The 19,840-nt window shown below is 47.5% G+C and overlaps 1 protein-coding gene across 1 annotated transcript in view; it reads left to right on the forward strand.

Moving 5' to 3' along the window:
• The window catches only part of LOC307205238 (uncharacterized protein), a gene marked incomplete at its 5' end in the record, with an annotated part of 35,841 nt that extends 17,231 nt beyond the window's left edge, over positions 1-18,610 (forward strand). Inside the window, 10 exons of the mRNA XM_079957433.1 lie at positions 2,073-2,590; positions 3,839-3,942; positions 5,343-5,497; positions 7,173-7,341; positions 8,535-8,658; positions 9,283-9,398; positions 10,600-10,814; positions 13,692-13,800; positions 14,696-14,899; positions 18,355-18,610. Of these exons, the coding sequence (XP_079813559.1) occupies positions 2,073-2,590; positions 3,839-3,942; positions 5,343-5,497; positions 7,173-7,341; positions 8,535-8,658; positions 9,283-9,398; positions 10,600-10,814; positions 13,692-13,800; positions 14,696-14,899; positions 18,355-18,511 (1,871 nt within the window). The 3' untranslated portion in view covers positions 18,512-18,610. The remainder of the gene's footprint in view (positions 1-2,072; positions 2,591-3,838; positions 3,943-5,342; positions 5,498-7,172; positions 7,342-8,534; positions 8,659-9,282; positions 9,399-10,599; positions 10,815-13,691; positions 13,801-14,695; positions 14,900-18,354) is intronic.
• Between the last annotated feature and the right edge of the window lie 1,230 nt (positions 18,611-19,840).

Raw genomic sequence — 19,840 nt, forward strand, 5'->3', positions numbered from 1 at the left:
AAATGATTTATAATGAAATTAAGAAAGTGCTTAAGTGCACCTTTAACAAGAAACCAGAGGCATTTCTCTTGGGTATGGTCGGCCAGTTGGTGCCGAAGAAGGATAAGAATTTCTTTTTGTACGCTACTACGGCAGCAAGGATTCTTCTAGCAAAGTATTGGAAGACACAAGAGCTACCCACGCTGGAGGAATGGCAGGCGAAAGTGATTGATTTTATGGGATTGGCAGAAATGACCGGCAGAATCCGCGACCAAGAGAAAGAGACTGTGGAAGAAGATTGGAAGAAATTTAAGATGTATCTTAAGAACTATTATAAAATTGAGGAGTGCTAAAATGCTGAGGGAAAAGAAGATGTAGAATTGCAGCGGAAAATTGTGTTTAATTTTAGGGTGGAATTGAAAAAGAGAATGAATTTACATTTAATTGGTTAAGAAGGGTTGCTGAATAATGGTTTAAAATTAAGGATGCAAAAAGGGAAAGGTATGGGGAAGTCCGGGAAAAGAGGGTTATGTATAGACACCAAATTAATGCCCGTCAGCACCTCCCATCAAGCACACACCAAGGAAATTATTGGTTGCCCTGTAAATTGAGGGCATGCACCACCCCACATGCACCACCCAGAAAGGATAAATTCATAACCTTTTCCTCTGAAGTAATAGGTTTTTATGAAGGTTTTTTTATGAATGGAAAACCTTGTTTATGAATGAAACTCATGTCAAATGACATAGTAAAACCCAAAAGTGAGCAGTGTTTGGCCCACACCTCACCCCAGCAGCCACCTCCAAAGTCACGTAGCCAGGAAACTAGGAAACCCCTCAACTAGCTGCGAATGTCTTACCAGTTGGAGAGGGTTGCTTGTCCACAGAAGAGGAAACTGTCATTTGCTTATCAAAGAGGGGAATGTGGGCAAGAGCAAGAAGAATAGATCTGGGAGGGAGAAGGAGATGTGGGTGTTTAAATGCCTGGAGAGGGGAATAAAATGTGTCTGAATTTGAATGGTGGTTCAAGACAGGCAATTCACAAAGTATTGTGATTGACAAGTTCTGAAACTATGTACTCATGTGTGCTCCGGTGTCACTAAACACCTCCTCTTTGTTTGTGATGTTTTCATTACATTTTGGGTGGTTTTTCTGACAGGGCTGGGGAGTTTCCTTTCATTTTAGCTGGCTGTCAACTCTGTTTCCTTCCACTGACCAATAGCAGACCTTGCAGGGTCTCCCTTGAGAGAGCCCCATTTTTCGTGACATGTGGATGTGTCAAAGGCAGAAGGGTTCACCTTGCAGACTGAGCGTTGGGGATTCATGACGCGACCTCAGTGGGAAGCATCCCAGACCAAGCGAAGGGTGGAAAAAGTCTTACCAAACACCCAGAGCAGCAAACGATCCCCCCCCCCCCAGATCTGCACAGCCCCCATAAATAAAGCTTATCGTTGTGATGTTTTCTTTGATACCAGGAATGCAAATGACTTCAAGGGGAAAAGTTCATATTCCAGGCCTGACTCAGCTCATTCCTCTGCCTGTTACCACCATCTCGCTCAAGTTCGCTGGAAGTGAATGTGCACCCCTCCCTTTTCACTAAGACCTCCATTCTTAGGAGATGTGGGTCTAATGGAACCGACTAAGCCGTCTGAAACTCAGCAGGAGCTTAATCAGAAGCACAGAAAAACAAGCCCCTCTCCGGAGCCTTTTCCTCAAGCTCTGGCCTTTTCAGCCTTATTCTACCTTTCGTTCCTGCAGGCAGAGGGGGGGGGGGAGGGAAAGGTGCCCTACTGGTTCCTTCGTAGGAACTGCACATAAGCGGCGGCGCATTTCTGGGTGACCTTGGATCAGGCTCAAATATGAAATGCACACGCAGGAGGGCAGAGGTCCCGTCTGTTTGCCCATCGGCAGGAGGCATGGGAAGTGTCCTTCTTAACTGTTTCATTCCTTCGGTGCAGCTCCGACCACTGCAAAGGAAATCAGCTGTGGAATCATTTTGACAGCCGCCACCGGGCCGATTCTTGGAGGTTTCCATCTCCACGTTTTAGCAAGTCCATTTGTGAATTGCACCTCCAGATCGCCAAGCAAACACCTAACGTTTGCAAGAATATACCGGTATATATATTTTCTCCTTCCCCTGCTGCCATTGCATCTACATCGGTCAACGTGCCTCGTCCGATTCAGCCGGGCCCGTCCTGCGTCTCTGGGCCGCGATGACTTTTGCCCAACTTTTGGATCAGGTTGGTGGCATGGGCCGTTTCCAGGTCCTCAACGTGCTGCTTCTTTGCTTCCCGATGGTCCTCATGGCAGCCCACAACCTCTTGCAGAATTTTACAGCAGCCGTCCCCGGGCACCGCTGCCGCACTGGCATTAACAGCACATGCGGTGGCAGCAACATTACCGAAGGCGCAGACTGTCGGGATCCTCTGAGAGCCTTCATCCCGACAGACGGCAACCAGGGGCTGCAGAAGTGCCGTCGCTTCGTCACCACCCAGTGGCACTTCCTCGAGCCCAATTCCACGGAGCTGGAGAGAACAGAGGCAGAGCTGGAGCCGTGCCTTGACGGCTGGACCTACGATGGCCAAGTCTTCACGTCGACCATTGTGACAGAGGTAGGGAGGCCTTAGGTGAGGATCAGCAATGCCTCACCACATTTTTTGGGATTGGATTGGTACTTAAGTGGGATTCTGGATGCTGGATTTGTCTAGATCGGGGGGAACTTGCTGCTAGACTACAGTCCCTGGTCTGGGGTGATGGGAATCGCAGTCAGTGCAGAAGTTAAGTGTGTGGGAAGAGGACCTGGGAAATCCCCACACAGCTGGGTGACCTTCAGCCAGTCACTGTCTCTTAGACTGGCCTACCTCCCAAGGTTGTTGTGTGGAGAAAGCAGAGGGGGGGATACACATGTTTGGCCCCTTGAGCTCCTTGGTGGAAAGGCGGGATACAAATAATAATTAAATAATCTGGAGGGTCCCCAACAATGATGCAGATGACTTCCTGTAACAAATTTTTTCACAAATAAAGGGGGGGGGTTGGAGATAGGCCACATGTCCACATTCAATATGAAATATGACTATGCCCAAGATTGATTTTAAGGGAGCAATGTTGAGTAGCTAAATCATGATTATCTATTTGCAAAAGTTTAGTGATTTAAATAATCCTCCCCCCTCCTGCAAACCCCCCCCACCCGCTCCTAATCCATCATTCACAAAAGCTCTCTGTGAAGAGTCTCCATATAAATATGGGGGGGTTGGGGGGCGTCTATTCTTCAGATGTGGAGGACCAGCTTTGCAGGAGGAAAATCCCAGGTTCTGTATCTGGGGTCTCCTGCATTTGTCTAAATTCAGCAATTTCCTACTCAACACAATTGCCACAATACAGTGGTACCTTGGGTTAAGAATTTAATTCGTTCTGGAGGTCTGTTCTTAACCTGAAACTGTTTTTAACCTGAGGTACCACTTTAGCTAATGGGGCCTCCCACTGCCGCCGCGCCGCCACCACACGATTTCTGTTCTCATCCTGAAGCAAAGTTCTTAACCTGAGGTACTATTTCTGGGTTAGTGGAAGCATCTGTAACCTGAAGTGTCTGTAACCCGAGGTACCACTGTTCTTGCCAACGGGATTTAAGGATTAAAGTTTTTGCAGTAAAAACTGCCTCGGCCACCTATGGTTCTAGGAATGCCTTTTGGAGCTGCGGAGCTTGAGCACACACCATCTTCTGTGTGAGATGGAAAGTTGGAAAAGGAAATGGAGCTTTATAGATACATATCCCAAAGTCAACTTTTCTGCTTCGCGTTTCGGAAAAGCCAAGCGATGGTGATGCTTCTGTGTTAACCGCCCTCCCCCCCTCCCTCCCGCAGTGGGACCTGGTGTGCGACTTTCGGACGCTGCAGCAGATGGCCCAGTCAATCTACATGGCGGGGGTGCTGGTGGGTGCGGTCGCATTCGGCGGCCTCTCAGACAAGTAAGGCGTTTCGCGCTTTGAAAGCACGTCGCGAATGCACGTCAAAGCGGTTGGTTCTAGCTGGGCCAAGGAATCCTTTGTTCGTTTTTTTTAAAAAAATCATACTAGATTAGTAGAAGCAAAATGGCAAATGACGGGTTGTGGGGACAGGGGCGCCATCAAAGGGGGGGCTGGGGGCCAGGGCTCCCCCATATTTTCAAGGGAATTTCGTGACAATCCTCAAAAGGATGAGCCAGGATGAAGAGTCTTTGCCTTGGCACATCCCTTTCATGAAGCTAATCTGGCTGTTTGGGGTGGGGGGGACATGATGGGCCAAGTTGGCCTGGCCGGGTTGGGAGGGCGGCGCATGTGTGATGTCATGCCACGCCCCCCCCCCCATGTTGGGGTCAACTCAGTGTGTGTGTGTGCAGGGAAGAGGACCACTTTTTTCCTAGCCAGAAACTGACTTTCCCCCAGTCCCAGAGTCTTATCCAGATTACAGTGGTACCTCAGGTTAAGAACTTAATTCGTTCCGAAGATCCATTCTTAACCTGAAACTGTTCTTAACCTGAGGTACCACTTTAGCTAATGGGGCCTCCCGCTGATGCCGCTGCGCGACTTCTGTTCTCATCCTGAGGTAAAGTTCTTAACCCAAGGTACTACTTCCGGGTTAGCGGAGTCTGTAACCTGAAGCGTCTGTAACCTGAGGTACAGACTGTGGGCTTAGGGCCAGTGAAAGTATCCGACTCTGGGCTCATCTACATTTTAATTTGCCCCGTAATTTCTTCAATTCGTCCCATGATCCTCACAGGTTTTAGTTTTATCCTGCCACTTTCCTTGGGGAAACCCAAGGCGATGGGTGGCAGCGACATGTAAGGGCAGCTGGCGGCAAGATGCGGGGGGAGGTCATGTCCCGATTTGCCCTCCCAGGATGCTGGCAGCTATGGTGTGTTCTCTTTACATTCTCCAGCCATTATCGCCTTGGTGCTTCTACAGTAGCTCTGGGGTGGGAAGCCTCAGCCCCGGGGGACAAATTCTGCCCTCCATGACTCTCTTTTTGGCCCTCAGGAGCCTCCCCAGCCAGGCCCTCCTTGAGTGTTTATGCCTGGCTGGAGTGCACCCTCAAACTCTGATACTGCCTCTTGCTTGTCTGGGTCAAGGAGAGAGAGGTGTGTGTAGAAACCGGCCCGCTGTACAAATATAATATTTGCATTCCTTGCTCCTCCCACTTTTGCCTCTGGTCCTGCCCACCACAGGCATGTGGCCCCTGGTAGGTTGCGCAGAAGGGAATGTGGCCCTCAGGCTGTAAAAGCTCCCCCACTCCTTTTCCAGATCATTCTTCCATTCCCACCGCTTCCAGATTTCACCCACGCAGAGACCACCACCCTGTCTATAACAAGACTCGTTCCTCCCCGGTTTAGGTTTGGCCGGAAAGCTTTGCTGATCTGGTCCTGTCTCCAAATGGCTGTTTCGGGGTCCTGCGCTGCTTTTGCCCCCAGCTTCACAGCTTACTGCATCTTCCGCTTCCTGTCAGGAATGGCTCTCTCAGGCATTGGGCTGAACTGCGTGTCGCTGTGTAAGTCAGTTTCCTCTAGTGGCTGGTTCCAAGACTTAAAACATTAGCCAAGCATGCTGCAAATCTGCCCTGAGGCCTCTGGGCATGTGCAAAGGGCATTGTTCTCCCATTAATCACAGGCAGTCATATCCACCAAAGACAACCAGTTACAGATGAGAGAGAGTTTGAGTCTTGGAATCTTTTTTCAATTGTTGTTTTTCTGAGAAAATGGCCGCCTGCACACACTGCCTTTTCTTACAATGATATTAAATCAGGGGTCCCCAACATGGTGCCCTTGGGCACCCAGGCACCTTTGAGGACTTCCCCTGGAGCTCACAAAGCCTCTGAGCCCCACCACCACCACCACCACGCAGGTACTGCCCCCTGCTGGAGAAGGTAGTTGCCCCTTTGAAAGCTACCCCTTTGAAGTTGGAAATGTTCTGTCATTTCCTTGTTCAGCTCTATTTTTCAAGCCTCTGATTAATTCTGCTAGATCTGACTTTTACACAGATCTCCTGGAAAATCAAAGGGCTGTTTTCACCTGTATGTTGAGTATGCCACTGACGCCAAATATAGGGGACCCTGGGGGCCCAAGCACCCACAAAATTTTTGTTGTGGGTGCTCGGCACCCACACTGCGGGGCCTCCGATGCAACTTCTGGTGCCTCATGACCATCTAATCTGCGCACGTAATAAAACAACTGAACCAGAGGCATCCTATCCACACCTCTAAAACCTGGGTACAAAAAAGCACATAAATACGCATATATTCAAGAAAAATAAATGGGAAAATGCATTGTATCAGGAGACATTGCTTTGCAAAAATGTGCATATTAGGCAAAACCACATACAAACATTTGTATATTAGGAAAACTTCACACAAAAATGCTGGTGAATTGTCATGAGGACTTTTTTATATATAAAAAAGAAACTTGCAAACTGATGTGGAAACAAGGAGGACTAAGATTGGTAAAATGAGAACCTGAGAGAAACGCCAATCATCATTGACAGATTCACTCATCCCTATGCACCAGTGGGGTAAAATGAGTGATGACTGCTTCCCTGCCTTGTGATCTGGGTTCAAGTCTGATTTGTACACACACACCCCAAGGCACTATGTTGTGTTGTAGTGAGTGTTGCACAGAATAAGGGATATCTGGGTTTAAATCTCCACTCATTTAGAGCATACAATATTGGACTAACAAAACCTGTTCTTCATTATTTACATGTGTGAATTCAAATCATGGGATTAAACTGCCAAAATATTTAGAAGTGATAAATCTACCTAAATATAGCAGTGCCTTACCGTTAGCTAGGTTTGTGTTTTAACTTCTCCACTGCTGCAAATAAGGTTTTCGGGTCTTCCTTTTGATGTACATTTATGTCCCAGAGGAACTGGAGAAGTTCAATCTGTCCCATATGTTTTATACGGTTTTTTTTATATAGAAAGGGGGGGGGGGGAGGTACTCACCATGAAATTGTTACAGTAAGTACCACACTTTTAACATGGGGAGGGGGGAAGAAGGTGCCAGTACTGTGTAACCTTGAGTACTTCCAGGAAGAAAGTACTGGTTTTATATTTTCTGTTTGACACAGAGTTTAGGTCAAAGTTCTTGTTAGAAACCCCAGAATCAGTTAGGTGGGTGTTCACTCCTTTGAACATTGCTAGACGGCAACATGGGGTTTTCCTCTTCCAGCGGTAGAGTGGACCCCAATGCATTCCCGGGCCACCATCAGCATGGTGACTGGATACAGCTACAGCGTCGGGCAGTTCATCCTTGCTGGCATAGCTTATGCCATCCGCGACTGGCGCTGGCTCCAGCTGGCCGTCTCCTTCCCTTATTTCGCCTTCTTCCTGTACGGCTGGTAGGTGGCGCTGTGGCCCTGCTCTCTTGTCTGCTGTGAGCGGCAGTGGTGGGAGTCCCTACCCCAAAACACTGACATTAATTGTGTGGGGAGGCTGGAGACTGGTGGGTGAAGGCGAGGAAAGCTGAGGTTGTGGGGAAGGAGCTGGGGAGGAAGGAGTGCCTTGAGGGCACTGCAGAGGCAGACACCGGTCATTTGAGGAGCGGGGGGAGTGTCACAAGGAAGCTTCTGGAAGGGGAGACTGGATAAGCAAGGAGGGAAAAAAGGGTTGTCTCTTCTCTCTCGCAGTCCCCATTTAAGCATGCCACTTTAAAGATAAAGATATAGGGCTTATCCACGCTTTCCAGGAACAACCCACGCTTTAAAGCTCTGTGTCCGGGCACCCTCTTTCTTTCTCTCCAAAGCTTCTCCCACAAAAAAACAACTCTTTAAAGCTGAATCGGAGCAAAGAGCAATCTGCAGAAAACCTGGACTGCCATTTGCTCCAATTCAGCTTTAAAGAGCAGGTCCTGTGTTTGCATCATTGACAAACAGCAGTGCAACAGTAAAAGCTTCCCCAGCACATTTTCAGAGGGAAGCTTCAACTGTTGGCTTCCTGCCTTTCCTACAGCCAAGCATGCTGACTCAGGAGGGTGATTGACGCAGCTGACATCGCGTGTGATGCCGTGGTGTCACGAGTCGCATCCGGGCATCATGCGCGATGTTGTGATGCTGCATGCGATGCCCAGATGTCGGACACGACACCAAGACACAACGCCATCATGCACAATGTCTGGGTGTCTGGACGGCTCCTCTGCCGCCGCCTCCTGCCAATGCCATGAGCCGGGGGCTGCTCCCCCACCATGGAGGGGGGAGGGGCCGCCATATCCCGGACAAACATTGTGGGAACTCTGTTCCCCGCTAACAAATATTGGGGTGGGGGTTCAAAGGGGTTCAGCCTCTAGGAGTCAGCACCCCTGCTTACAGCCATTGGAGGCACAGAAGTATAAGCCCTAAGAGGGGTGGGGAAAGCTAGCTGAACCTAGGGAGGGGCTTGTTGGAGAAGGAGATGTTGGGGTGCAGGGCAGAGCTGTTAAACAAATACCCTTCTATAGAGCAGGATGGGCATTACCTAGGGGTTGTATATACCTGCTTTCACCTCACCGTGTCCCTGTTCCCCCACCTTGCTGCCTCTCTGTTTTTCTCTTGCCCAGGTGGTTTACAGAGTCTGCCCGGTGGTATGCCACAGCTGGCAAACTGGACCAGGCACTCAAGGAGCTGCAAAAAGTGGCACGGATAAATGGGCAGAAGGAGCAAGGGCAGAAGCTCAGCCTCGAGGTAGCGAGAGAAAGAAACGTTCCTTCCTTTTCTTCCTGGTTTACGCTTCTAAGCCTTTAGCATCTGCACAACAGGTAGTGATTCAGCAGTGCCAGCTCCCCCAAAAAAACATACACACACAAAAATGCACCTCTCTGCTGTTAAAAAAACCCAAAAAACAGCACCATTTGAATATCTGCCTGCCAAACATCTACAGGGAACAGGAGCCTGCCTGGGAGTGCAGGTGGGGAATGGTAGCAACCTTAGGAAGAAGATGAGGTGGACTAGCCATCCAAAAAATGGCTGTGCGTATTTTGCGACAGTCTTGATTCCGCAGTCAGGATACACTAATTCTGCAATCGGGGTGCAAGTTGTGGATTCGCCTGTTTGGCCTCCACCCTCACTCGCCTGCTGATCTGTAAGGTTTCCGATGGGGCTTTCCCCCTACCTCTACCGAAAAAGGTTGAGGATTGAATGTGGAACCTTCTTTATCCAAAACATGCACTTGAACGTGGAACTATGGTCCTTCCCCTTAAACATTAAGTAAGTTTCCAGGCGTCTCGTCATTCCATCCCTAAATGTGCGGAATTTGGCCGGAGACCACAGCAGGCGGCAGGCAACCCCTTGCTTGTCTTTTTCTTGCAGGTCTTGAAAGCCAGCCTACAGAAAGAGGCACCCTCCGCCAAGTCCAACTTCACGGCAGCTGACTTGGTGCGATCGCCTGTGGTGCGACGGGTAACGTGCTGCCTTTGCTTCGTCTGGTAAGTTTGAGGTGGAAGCAGCTGGTGGGGAAGGCAAGAGAGGAAATGAAAGAAGCGGAAGAAGAAAAGCCAGATCGCTTTAAAGATCGTTTTCTTGGCTCAGTATTGGGGAGGGGGGGGATAGCTCAGTTGGTTAGAGCAGGGGTGTAGTGTGGGGGACTGAGGGGCTGTGCTTTTTTGAGAGGGGGCACGACCAGCCCCCCCCCAGCTCCTTCTCGGACTAACCTACCTCACAGGGTTGTTGTGAGGGACTAAATGAGGGCAGAAGCCACAGGTGCCACCTTGAGCTCTGTGGAGAAAATGTTGGGATATACAGTGGTACCTTGGTTTTCAAATCTAATCCCTTCCAGAAGACCGTTCAGCTTCCGAAACATTCAAAAACTGAGGCGCAAAGGGAGAATTCCAATTTCAGTGGAGAAAATTGAAAAACATGCAGCGGAAGCCATTTGACTTCCGAGGTGCATTCAAAAACGGAAGGATTTACTTCTGGGTTTTCGGCGTTTGAAAACCGAAACGTTCGGCTTCTGAGACACTCAAAAATGGAGGTACCACTGTAAATGGAACGATAGGTGGTTGGTTGTAAGTCACTTTGGGATGGAGGCGACTAACAAATTTAATAAATAATGGTGCATAAAGAATAACAATGGAAAACAGAGTCCAAAAACATCTGGGGGGTCAAAGGTTGAAGAGCATTGAGCTAACTCAGTACAGTGGAGCCCCGCAAGATGAATGCCTCGCAAGACGGAAAACTCGCTAGACGAAAGAGTTTTCAGTTGTGGAGGTGCTTCGCAAAACGAATTTCCTATGGGCTTGCTTCGCAAGACGAAAATGTCTTGCGAGTTCCTGCGGGTTTTTTCCCCTTTCCCCCCCTTTTTCTAAGCCGCTAAGCCACTTATCCGCTAAGCCGCTAAAAGCCGCTAAAAGCCGCTAATCCGCTAAGCCGTCAATGGGCTTGCTTCACAAGACGAAAAAACCGCTAGACGAAGAGACTCGCGGAACGGATTCTTTTCGTCTTGCGAGGCACCACTGTATCTACGCTGACAGGAAGCGGATTCACCTGGTTTGTGACGGGGATGTCCCTCCGTTCTACCTGGAAATGCTGGAGACTGTACCTGGGACTTCCTTTTACGCAGAGCAAATGTTCTGCCGCTGAGCCACAACCCTCGGCTTATTTGTGTGTTTTCCCTGTATCCGCCACCAGGTTCTCCACCAGCTTCGCCTACTATGGGTTGGCTATGGACCTGCAGAACTTTGGGGTCAGCGTCTACCTCATCCAGGTGATCTTTGGGGCTGTCGATATCCCAGCGAAACTCATTGCCTTTGTTGTGATTTGCTACTTTGGCCGCAGGATCACCCAGGCATTGACTCTCATCCTAGCAGGCCTGTCCATTGCCGGAAACATCTTTGTCCCCCAAGGTGAGACTCCAGATAAACCGCAGTTTAGGGGCTCCTCCAGACCATTGAGCGTTCGTTCTGATTTGCTTGCACAAAGCTTATGCGGAAGTTGGATTTATTGAGCACTTGCTCCAATTCGTTTCCTGGGAGGTTATACATTGACAACCAATGTTCTTCTTGATTTGTTTGCAAGGTGTTCATGCATCTTCCTGTTAGTCACTATTCCACCCCATACTTTTCAATGTACGGTACGTCCCCATCACTTTCCAAACTGCAAACAGTTTGTTTCTTATTTATTTGCTTTATGCATTAAATTCATATCCCATGGCTCTTCCGCCAAGAAAATCCCAGGGCATCTTATTTTTTCAAGTGGGTTATTATTATTATTATTATTATTATTATTATTATTATTATTATTTTATTTGTACCCCACCCATCTGACTGGGCTGACCCAGCCACTCTGGGCAGCTTCCAACATATATAAAGACATAGGTATGCTGCACTAGGGATACAGAATGATTTCATCCACTTTATTTATTTATCCACCTATTGATTTATTCAACGTCCACTCTGCCCTTCTTCTTCCTAAAGGAGCCCAGGGTGGCAAACCACCAAGCAGCAAAACAAAACAATTAAAAATAAAACAAAACATGCTTCTGCAAACCTACGTTTCCTGGTATGTGCTAGAGTTCCTCCCACAAAATAGAGAACAGTCTGTTTTTCTACTGCTTGAGGTGTTTGGGCGCCCTCCAAAGACCTCTTGGGAACTGTAGTCTGGTGAGGGTGCTGAAGGCAGATTCCTAGGGTTATAGGCTCCTAACAGGGTTTCCTGTGGAGGAGGAAAGGCTGTTTGTTTTCAGTGTGAAATGGGATTAAGTCCTAGAACTGTGTGGCATAAGACCTTGTGACTGAGGCTACAGGTTCATGCTTCTGGCTCAAAAGCATGTGGAAGAATAGGCGAAAGAGCCCCTGAGCGTATGCAGGGTGCATTTTTCTTACTAACAACTTCCTTCCTCCAGGCAAATTTTAATTCATTAATTCATTTGCTTATTTTACATTTGTGCGTAATACCCAACAGCTAAAGTTTTCTGAGTGATTTACAGGTAAAAGTTGAAAACCATAAAACAGAAAACAAGATGGTGAGGGAGGAACTTTTTGTTGAAATCACAGCATAGTGGGAAAGGATTAAACCACAGCGCCAGCCCTGATCAGCTCCCAGCCCCATCCTAACAGCTGTTATTTTAAAACCACAGACATGTTAAATGCAATTTCTTATTTAACATAATGTGTCGTTTCACTCAAGGAAAGTGCCTTGACTTCACTTTCGCTGGTGATGGGAGCATCAACATTCACAGTGTCAATGCCAGTGTTCACCAAAGGTTGCCGAAAACTTATATAATAAGGCTTAAAATGTGGCTGTTGCCGAGGGGCCACTAGGGGTGCAGCGGAAGATGGCTGACAAGAACATCTCTCCGACCCACAGGAGGTAATTAGGAGGCTGCAATGGGAGTAAATAGCCTCCCTACCCCCCCAGGATTGTGGGGGGGGGGCTGCCTTTGCCTGCTGTGCCCTATACCACCCCCGAATTTGTGGGGATGGGGGCACTAGGCAGAATGCCCTACTGTGGATTTCGGTGCTCCTGGACGCTGTCTCTGATCCGCGCTGCTAGCTGCTAGAACTTCAAAAGGATTAATTAGGAAGAAGCAAATGCACATATTTCAAGGAAGGAGGGGGAGTAAAGACTGCTAACTGAAGAGTTCTCTGATAAACAAGAAGAGTCGGAGAAACAAGAATCAATCATGAGAAGATATGCCAAGACTCGGTATGGCAAAGGGACTGGATGGGGGAGGGGGGGAAAACTTTCCTTTCTTTCCTCTATGTGATTAAATAAGAATCCCCCCCCTACAAGTCAGAAGTGTCATTTTAATGACTTAAGCTGTGGATTTACGACTGTGTGCAGATGAATTTTCTAACCAAAGCATGTTTTAAGAAGAGCGTGGAAAGTTTAAGAGGTTTGGAATGACGCAGTTAAAAATACCGTCGCCATGATGGCCAGCTCTGTCGGAGGACTTGAGTTTGGGAGGAGGAAAAGAGATGTTTTTATATTGTGAGTGACTCCTCAGTGGAACTTAAGAACGACAGATCCTGAGATTAATGATGGAAAGAGCGATGTTATTTATGAAAGTGATGATATATGGAAACCATCTCGATACGAGGATTGGACGAACGGAAAAATTCACACAGGATATAATTGGTGTTTATCTGCTTAAGGAGATTATCAGAAGAGATCATAAAGAAAAAAAGAAAAAATATACGAACAAGATGAGATGTGGAAACAGCAAGATAAGAGTGGATAGAATTATGAACTTTATTTGGACTGATTTGGACATTAACGCAGTAGCAAGAAGATGATCAGAATCCCCCTTCGGATCTTGAAATATGGGTCCCCTCAACAAAAATTTAAAATTCAGCTTTGTAATTCAGAATTTATGTGATGTGATTTGATTTGATTGGTCGGTTAATAAAAAGTATTTTTAAAAAATAAAAATAAAATGTGGCTGTTGCCTGCCACCTTCAGGCTGCCACCCTTGTTATTGGCTGAGCTGCAGGTGAGACATAGAATGTTCACAAATGCTCTAATGATTCTGAGGCGAAGACTGCTGGTGACACAACATTGACGAACTGCGAAAGGTCATTTGGCTGGAGACAAAGGGAGAAAACCTTATCTTAAGACTGAGGTGGTGGGGGCAGGAAATGTATGCCAAATGCAAAGTGGAACAGGAAGTCAAATAATGGCGAGAAACCAAAGGTCAAAACGGTAACAGAATTTGTCTGGGGGGCTGGAGGGCTCTGAACAATAGTTGTTTGCAAAATCATTTGAGTTGATCTTCTCCCCAGATATGCAGATCCTGCGCACTGTCTTTGCCGTCTTTGGGAAAGGGTGCTTGGCAGCATCTTTCAACTGTGTCTTCTTATACACGGGAGAGCTTTACCCCACGGTGATCAGGTACCTCAGACTTAGCGGAAGCTCTTAACTGTGGGCCATTTTATATGGATGATAATCCTGGAATACCGTCAGAACCAGGCCGGGGCTCTGATCAGAGCGAGCCCCATCTTGCGGACCCGGAAATAAATGCTGTTTTCGGCGCAAGATATCAGCCCGAAGTCATGTGAGAGCGAGGCACCCAAAATGGCCGCCGCACTCTTGTGGGATGTGGGGAAATGAGATGTCCCAGCTTTTCCAGGGCAGTTGATGGGTATACAATGCTCCCCACTGCTATTCCTTTTACTTTCTAAAGTGGCCTCTGTGGCCTGAGCACACACAGCTGCAGAAGCCCCGTAGACCCAAGCTATTTAAGGCAGGCTGATCTTTTAAAACAGGCAGGTGGAGCCATCCTTCAAGTAAGCTGGCTGCTGTGGAGGCTGGTCCATTCGGGTGAATGGGGCGCTGCCCCACCAGTCTCAGTCTGCCATACGCCAGCCACCTTCCACCAGTCTTCATATTCCCAGCCACCCCAGGGATTGGCACTGCCTGGTAGCTTCCTCCTCCTCCTCAATCTCAGTATTGCTCCATGTAGAACCCAGCAGGGAGGAAGAGGAGAGCAAAACCAGAATGAGTCGCCTCTGCCTGTCGTTGGCTCTGGCTCCCCCTAGTGTTGGGCTCCCTGCCTTTTGCCCTACCAGTCCCAATGAGCACCAGGCACCAATCTATTTAGGCCAGCAATAGGGAGCCTGTGGCCCTACAGACATTGCTAGACTGCAACTCCCATCATCCTGGGCTGCTGGCCATGCTGGCTGGGTCTGATGGGAGTTGAAGTCTGGGGTCATCTGTGGGGGGCAGCACAGGTTTCCCAGGCTTAAGGCTTTCCCCCTTTGTCAACTTTCTGTCCATTGCATGGCAGGCAGACCGGGATGGGGTTTGGGAACACCATGGCTCGTGTCGGCGGGATCGTGGCTCCCTTGGTGAGGATGACGGGCGAGTATTCCCCATCTCTCCCCCTTCTGATCTATGGGGCAGCTCCCATCATCTCTGGCATTGCCGCCTGCTTCCTTCCAGAGACCCTGAACATGCCACTACCTGATACCATTGAAGACGTGGAGAACCAGTAAGTAGATCTGCCTTCTCCCCTCCTCATTCCTTAACCACATTTGTTTGCTTATCAGTAGCAACCCTGATAAGTTTTACCTGGCATTGTTTGGGAATTCTGAGAGACCAAAAAAACTTCACAACAGTGCAGTTTTAAAATCAGTGGCTAAAATTGGTGCAGTTTTGAAAGGTTCAGTTTGCCTCAGCTCAGAAAGGGTATTGGAGAGTTGGAAAAGGTTCAGAAAAGTGATGGGAATTGGTAAGGGGACATATTCATTCTATATACAGTGGTACCTCGGGTTACATACACTTCAGGTTACATACGCTTCAGGTTACAGACTCCGCTAACCCAGAAATAGTACCTCGGGTTAAGAACTTTGCTTCAGGATGAGAACAGAAATTGTGCTCCAGTGGTGCGGTGGCAGCGGGAGGCCCCATTAGCTAAAGTGGTCCTTCAGGTTAAGAACAGTTTCAGGTTAAGAACTGACCTCCGGAACGAATTAAGTACTTAACCCGAGGTACCACTGTAATTAACAAAGAAAAAATGGCTGTGAGCCTGTCTTCCAAAGTGCAGGGCTTGCACACAGAAAGCCCCAGGAGTTGAGTTTAAATTCTTATCCTGTGGGCATCTGGTTGGCCACTGTGAGAACAGGTTGCTGGACTAGATGAATCCTTGGCCTAATGCAGAAGGTTCTTCTTAGGCTCTTATTCCATGTTGACTCAAAATGGCACCAAGTTGTATCCAAACATAGACAGAAACCTGCTCCTTGGTCTTTGCTTATGATAATCTTAAGGTGTTCAAATGTGTAGCCAACATAAAGTAGATGTATTCATTGCATGTATCCAAGAGCTTTCATCCAAGGACCTCAAGTTGGCATAACTGCCCCCCCCCCCATTTTATTCACACAACAACCCTATCAGGTAGGCTATGCTAAGAGTGATTGGCACAAGGTCACCCAATGAGTTTCATGGCTAAGTGGAAATGTGAGCCCTGGTCTCCCAGGTCCTAGTTGGACGCTCTAACCACTGCACCACACTGCCTTCCTTCCATTTAGTAAGCCATCAGTGGCTGTGACAAGGTCTGTGTTGGTGGAGAAGTGACTTGCATTAAGGAAAACACAACATTCTTGCATTTTACCTAAAATAGTCAAAGGACACGTGAAGGTACTTATGCTAGCAACTATTATAATACAAACAGAAGAGGTTGTGCCTTTTCATGTCATGATTCACACACAGGAATTGTCATCATTTCGGCTACCCCCTCTCTTAATTCAAAACATGGAATGGGCATCATTTGGCTTGTCAATGTATGCCAATCGTAATCGCATAAATTATCTGCCTATATCATGCAGATTACCCACAAAGTGTGCAGATAATCAACTTACACAGATGAGACTGGCTTATGACGCAAAGAAGCTGAATTTGCTGTTGCCATTGTCACATGGTAGACATGATATTAAACTCCCACAAAAAGGAGAGGTTCCCACAGTTTAGGGACCAAGAGCACCAGATTTGGCAATCAGATAAATTGGGCTTGTTTGCTTTAAAACATCTTTTTACCATGCAGTTTTGTATGTTATTTCCATTAAGATACAAATTTATATGCATGCTGTACAGAAGTACCGGTATATGCATTTCGGTACACATTGCTTAGCAGAGGAACAGCATTGCAAAATTCAGGAAAGCGTGCATTTCGAAAGATGGCTGTTGGTTGATTTGCATCTTGTTTTTCGAAAGGTAAATTCCCCTTTAAGTGCAAACGGAATCGAATTTCTACCCAACGCTACAGGGAGGTCATCTAATCCAACCCCACTGTGACTCTTATCTTCTGTTTAAAATTGCTTTGAGCAATTTGGTGTGAAGGTAAAGTCTGCATTCAGGCCCTGGATTACCTCCGTTAATTTGCAGGGACAAATGATTAACTCAAGGTGCCTAAAAACGGAATAACCTTGGACCCAACGGAAATTTCCTCCACAGGCCCTCTCCTGCAAATTTGGGGGAATGGCTGCATATTCCTGAGAGAGAAGCGATGCTTGCTTTTTCTTTTCTTTGCTGATCAGCATCTTGACATTTGAATCCAAGGGTATGGCAGAGCAGTTGCCAGCTCCTCCACTAGCTGAAAGACTAGCTTGTGAAGGGAAGCAGTCCAGTTGCCGGCTGCACATACCCCTTAACCAAAAAAATACGCTTGATCAGTACAGAACTCAAGGAAAGCTTTTCTTTTTCTTTTTTATTAATTTATTTAACATGATTATTACAAAATATAAGCAAAACATTGCAAATACGTACATATATATTTCAGATAAGTACACATATATAAAAAAGAACAAAAGAGAAATAAGAAAAGGAAAAAAGAAGAAAAATAGAGAGAGAAAAAGAAGAAAAGCTGGAAGAATTTCTTCCAAATTTATTCTACAAATATCTCAATATGAAAATATTAATAAAATTTCATTGACTGATTTGTGTGAGATTGTATGGGAATAATACAGAATAACAGATACAATCTTCCTTAAAATGTATATAGGAAGTGCAGTGCAAGCGATGGAAGTCAATCAAGGAAAGCTTTTCAACACGTCACCTGGCACGTTCATGGAAATCACGTGGGGGGGGCTTGGGGGCTTTCCACGGGGGCATCTGACTGACCACTGTGAGACTAATGGGCCTTTGGCCTGATTCTGCAGGAATCTTCTTACATTCTTATGGCAGAACAACCTCCCTTTTGCAAACAGCATCTCCAGCTGAAGTCAGCTTGGATTACACAGGACAAGAGGGTCCTGTGTGCCTGTTAAAACATCCCCTTTAGTATCACATCCAAGTAGGACTATGTGGGGAAAAGAAGGTTAAACCAGCTAAGGCACACCTGCTCTAAAGACCTGTCCAGGACTTCTAATCCAGGGGGAGGGCCAGGGGGGCCGTAGCCCCAGGCGCATGGTTTTGAAGGCGTACGAGTCAGGCACCCCCATGCAGGGATCCCCACCCTGCCTACTGCCTGACTCTGGACCCTGGAGCCTAGCCTTGCTGCCGTGTCCCATGCCTCCTTGCCAAGGGCCAGCCAGCCAGGCTCCCCTCTGCAGAGGCAGGCAGACATATAACAACAACAACAACAATTTATTTATACCCTGCCCATCTGACTGGGTTTCCCCAGCCACTCTGGGTGGCTTCCAACCAAATATTAAAAACAATACAGTGTCAGACATTAAAAACTTCCCTAAACAGGGCTGCCTTCAGTTGTGGTACAGGTGCTACAGCTAAGCCCCACGAACCTTCGGTGTCCTGAGCAGCAGCGAAACATTAGCTGGCTTGGCGGGTTTTCATCACCCTCCATACCCAGCCCCTCATTTTCTTATTGAGCTGAGCTGGGGAGGACTCAGTTTGTAAGATTTCCTGGACCTAAGCGGAAGGATTTGCAGGAACCCATAATATTCCCCCAATCCTCTCTCTCCCCCCATCCAGCTTCATTATTTTGTCTTCTAGGAACTTGGAGCAGCAGAAAGGCGACGAGGGCTACAAAGGAACCCCTTCCCATCAGGACGACATTTTCCTGGACATGAGAATGTTTAAAGATCCCAGGCCGCTTGAAAACACAGGAAAAGGAGATGGGGCAGCTGTGGATCCAGCCAAAAGTAGCTGAGCATCAAAGGTGTGGCCCCCATGGGCAGCAGGGCCTCCCCTGCCTGCAATGTACTACCTTCAACAATAAAAAACCCCTCAGTGCCTTCTTCCACCAGCATAGCAAAGTCAAGACATTCTGTTAATCGTAATAGGCTAGGACACCATTCTAGCCTGGCTGACATGTCCAAGTGTGAAAAACTCACAGCTGGGGACCTGCAAAAAAGCGGGGGGGGGGGGAATCCTCATCTCCTTAAAGGGCTTCTTGTGTTTGAGGATCTGACCAGCTATGCCCTCCACCCTGCAAGGACACTTTAAGGTGGAAGGGGCTTAAGCTAGTCTCTGCTGCAGGGACCCACCAAATTTCGTTTCTCCAGTTTACCAGTTCAGTTCCTAGCATGTCTGCAACATTTTGGTGTTTTTTAAAAAGTCCTTCTGAAAATTCAACAGCATTTTAGTGCACTCCTAAATAAAGATGGAAAGAGCTGTCAATTCTACATATGCTTTTTTTTTACAATTGTTTACTTGGAAAACTGCAAGGCAAATTTCGTATGAGGGTGAATTTTAACAGATAGCTGTGTTCTGGTTCACGCATGGGTTTCGGACAGTGCAGATTTGATAGATTAAGCTTCAGATGAGAACTGAATCTAATATCTCCCCAATCCTAATGCAATATCCCCTAATAGAACGCACTGTTGATGTTATACTAGGGACACAAATACATGCATTTTAAGGCATGATTTTCCTAGTTATGTGCATTTTGGGGGAGGGGAGGTACCCTGTGATTTGGGTTGCATATTGTTTCAGAATGTGCAGATGAGGTTGGTTCAAATTAAGATGCAAGTGGAGGTTGCAGGTGCCATCAGATCAACAGGAGGCGGAGTTACGCTAAGACCAGACCATGTCATTACCGAGGAGGCAGGTTTAGTCGTTGTTTGAAGACTATCCCTGCCTCCGGGTCTGGCCTTGACCAGATGGATACTGGAATCAACAGGGGAAACCTACATGACCTGAAGGTGTTGCTGTGTAATGCCAGGTCAATGATGAATAAAACCACTGCCATCCACGACCTGATTGTGGATGGAGGATTTGACCTGGCATGTGTGACAGAGACCTGGTTGGAGGAAGCGGATGGGCCTGTCCTTGCTGCTGCTTGCCCACCAGGTTTCTCTTACGCACAGCAACCCAGGTCATGTGGGTGGGGAGGGGGGGTTGCAGTGATTTTTAGGATGTCACCAGCTTGCACCAGGCGTCCTACTGGGAAGATCCAGTTTTCTGAGTGCATGTTCTGGAAGTTGGGCAATAGGGGCAGTACAGGATTCCTTTTGGTGTACCGACCTCCCCGCTGCAC

This window comes from Podarcis cretensis (assembly GCF_951804945.1).
Source record: "Podarcis cretensis genome assembly, chromosome: 16".
Lineage (NCBI taxonomy): Eukaryota > Metazoa > Chordata > Lepidosauria > Squamata > Lacertidae > Podarcis > Podarcis cretensis.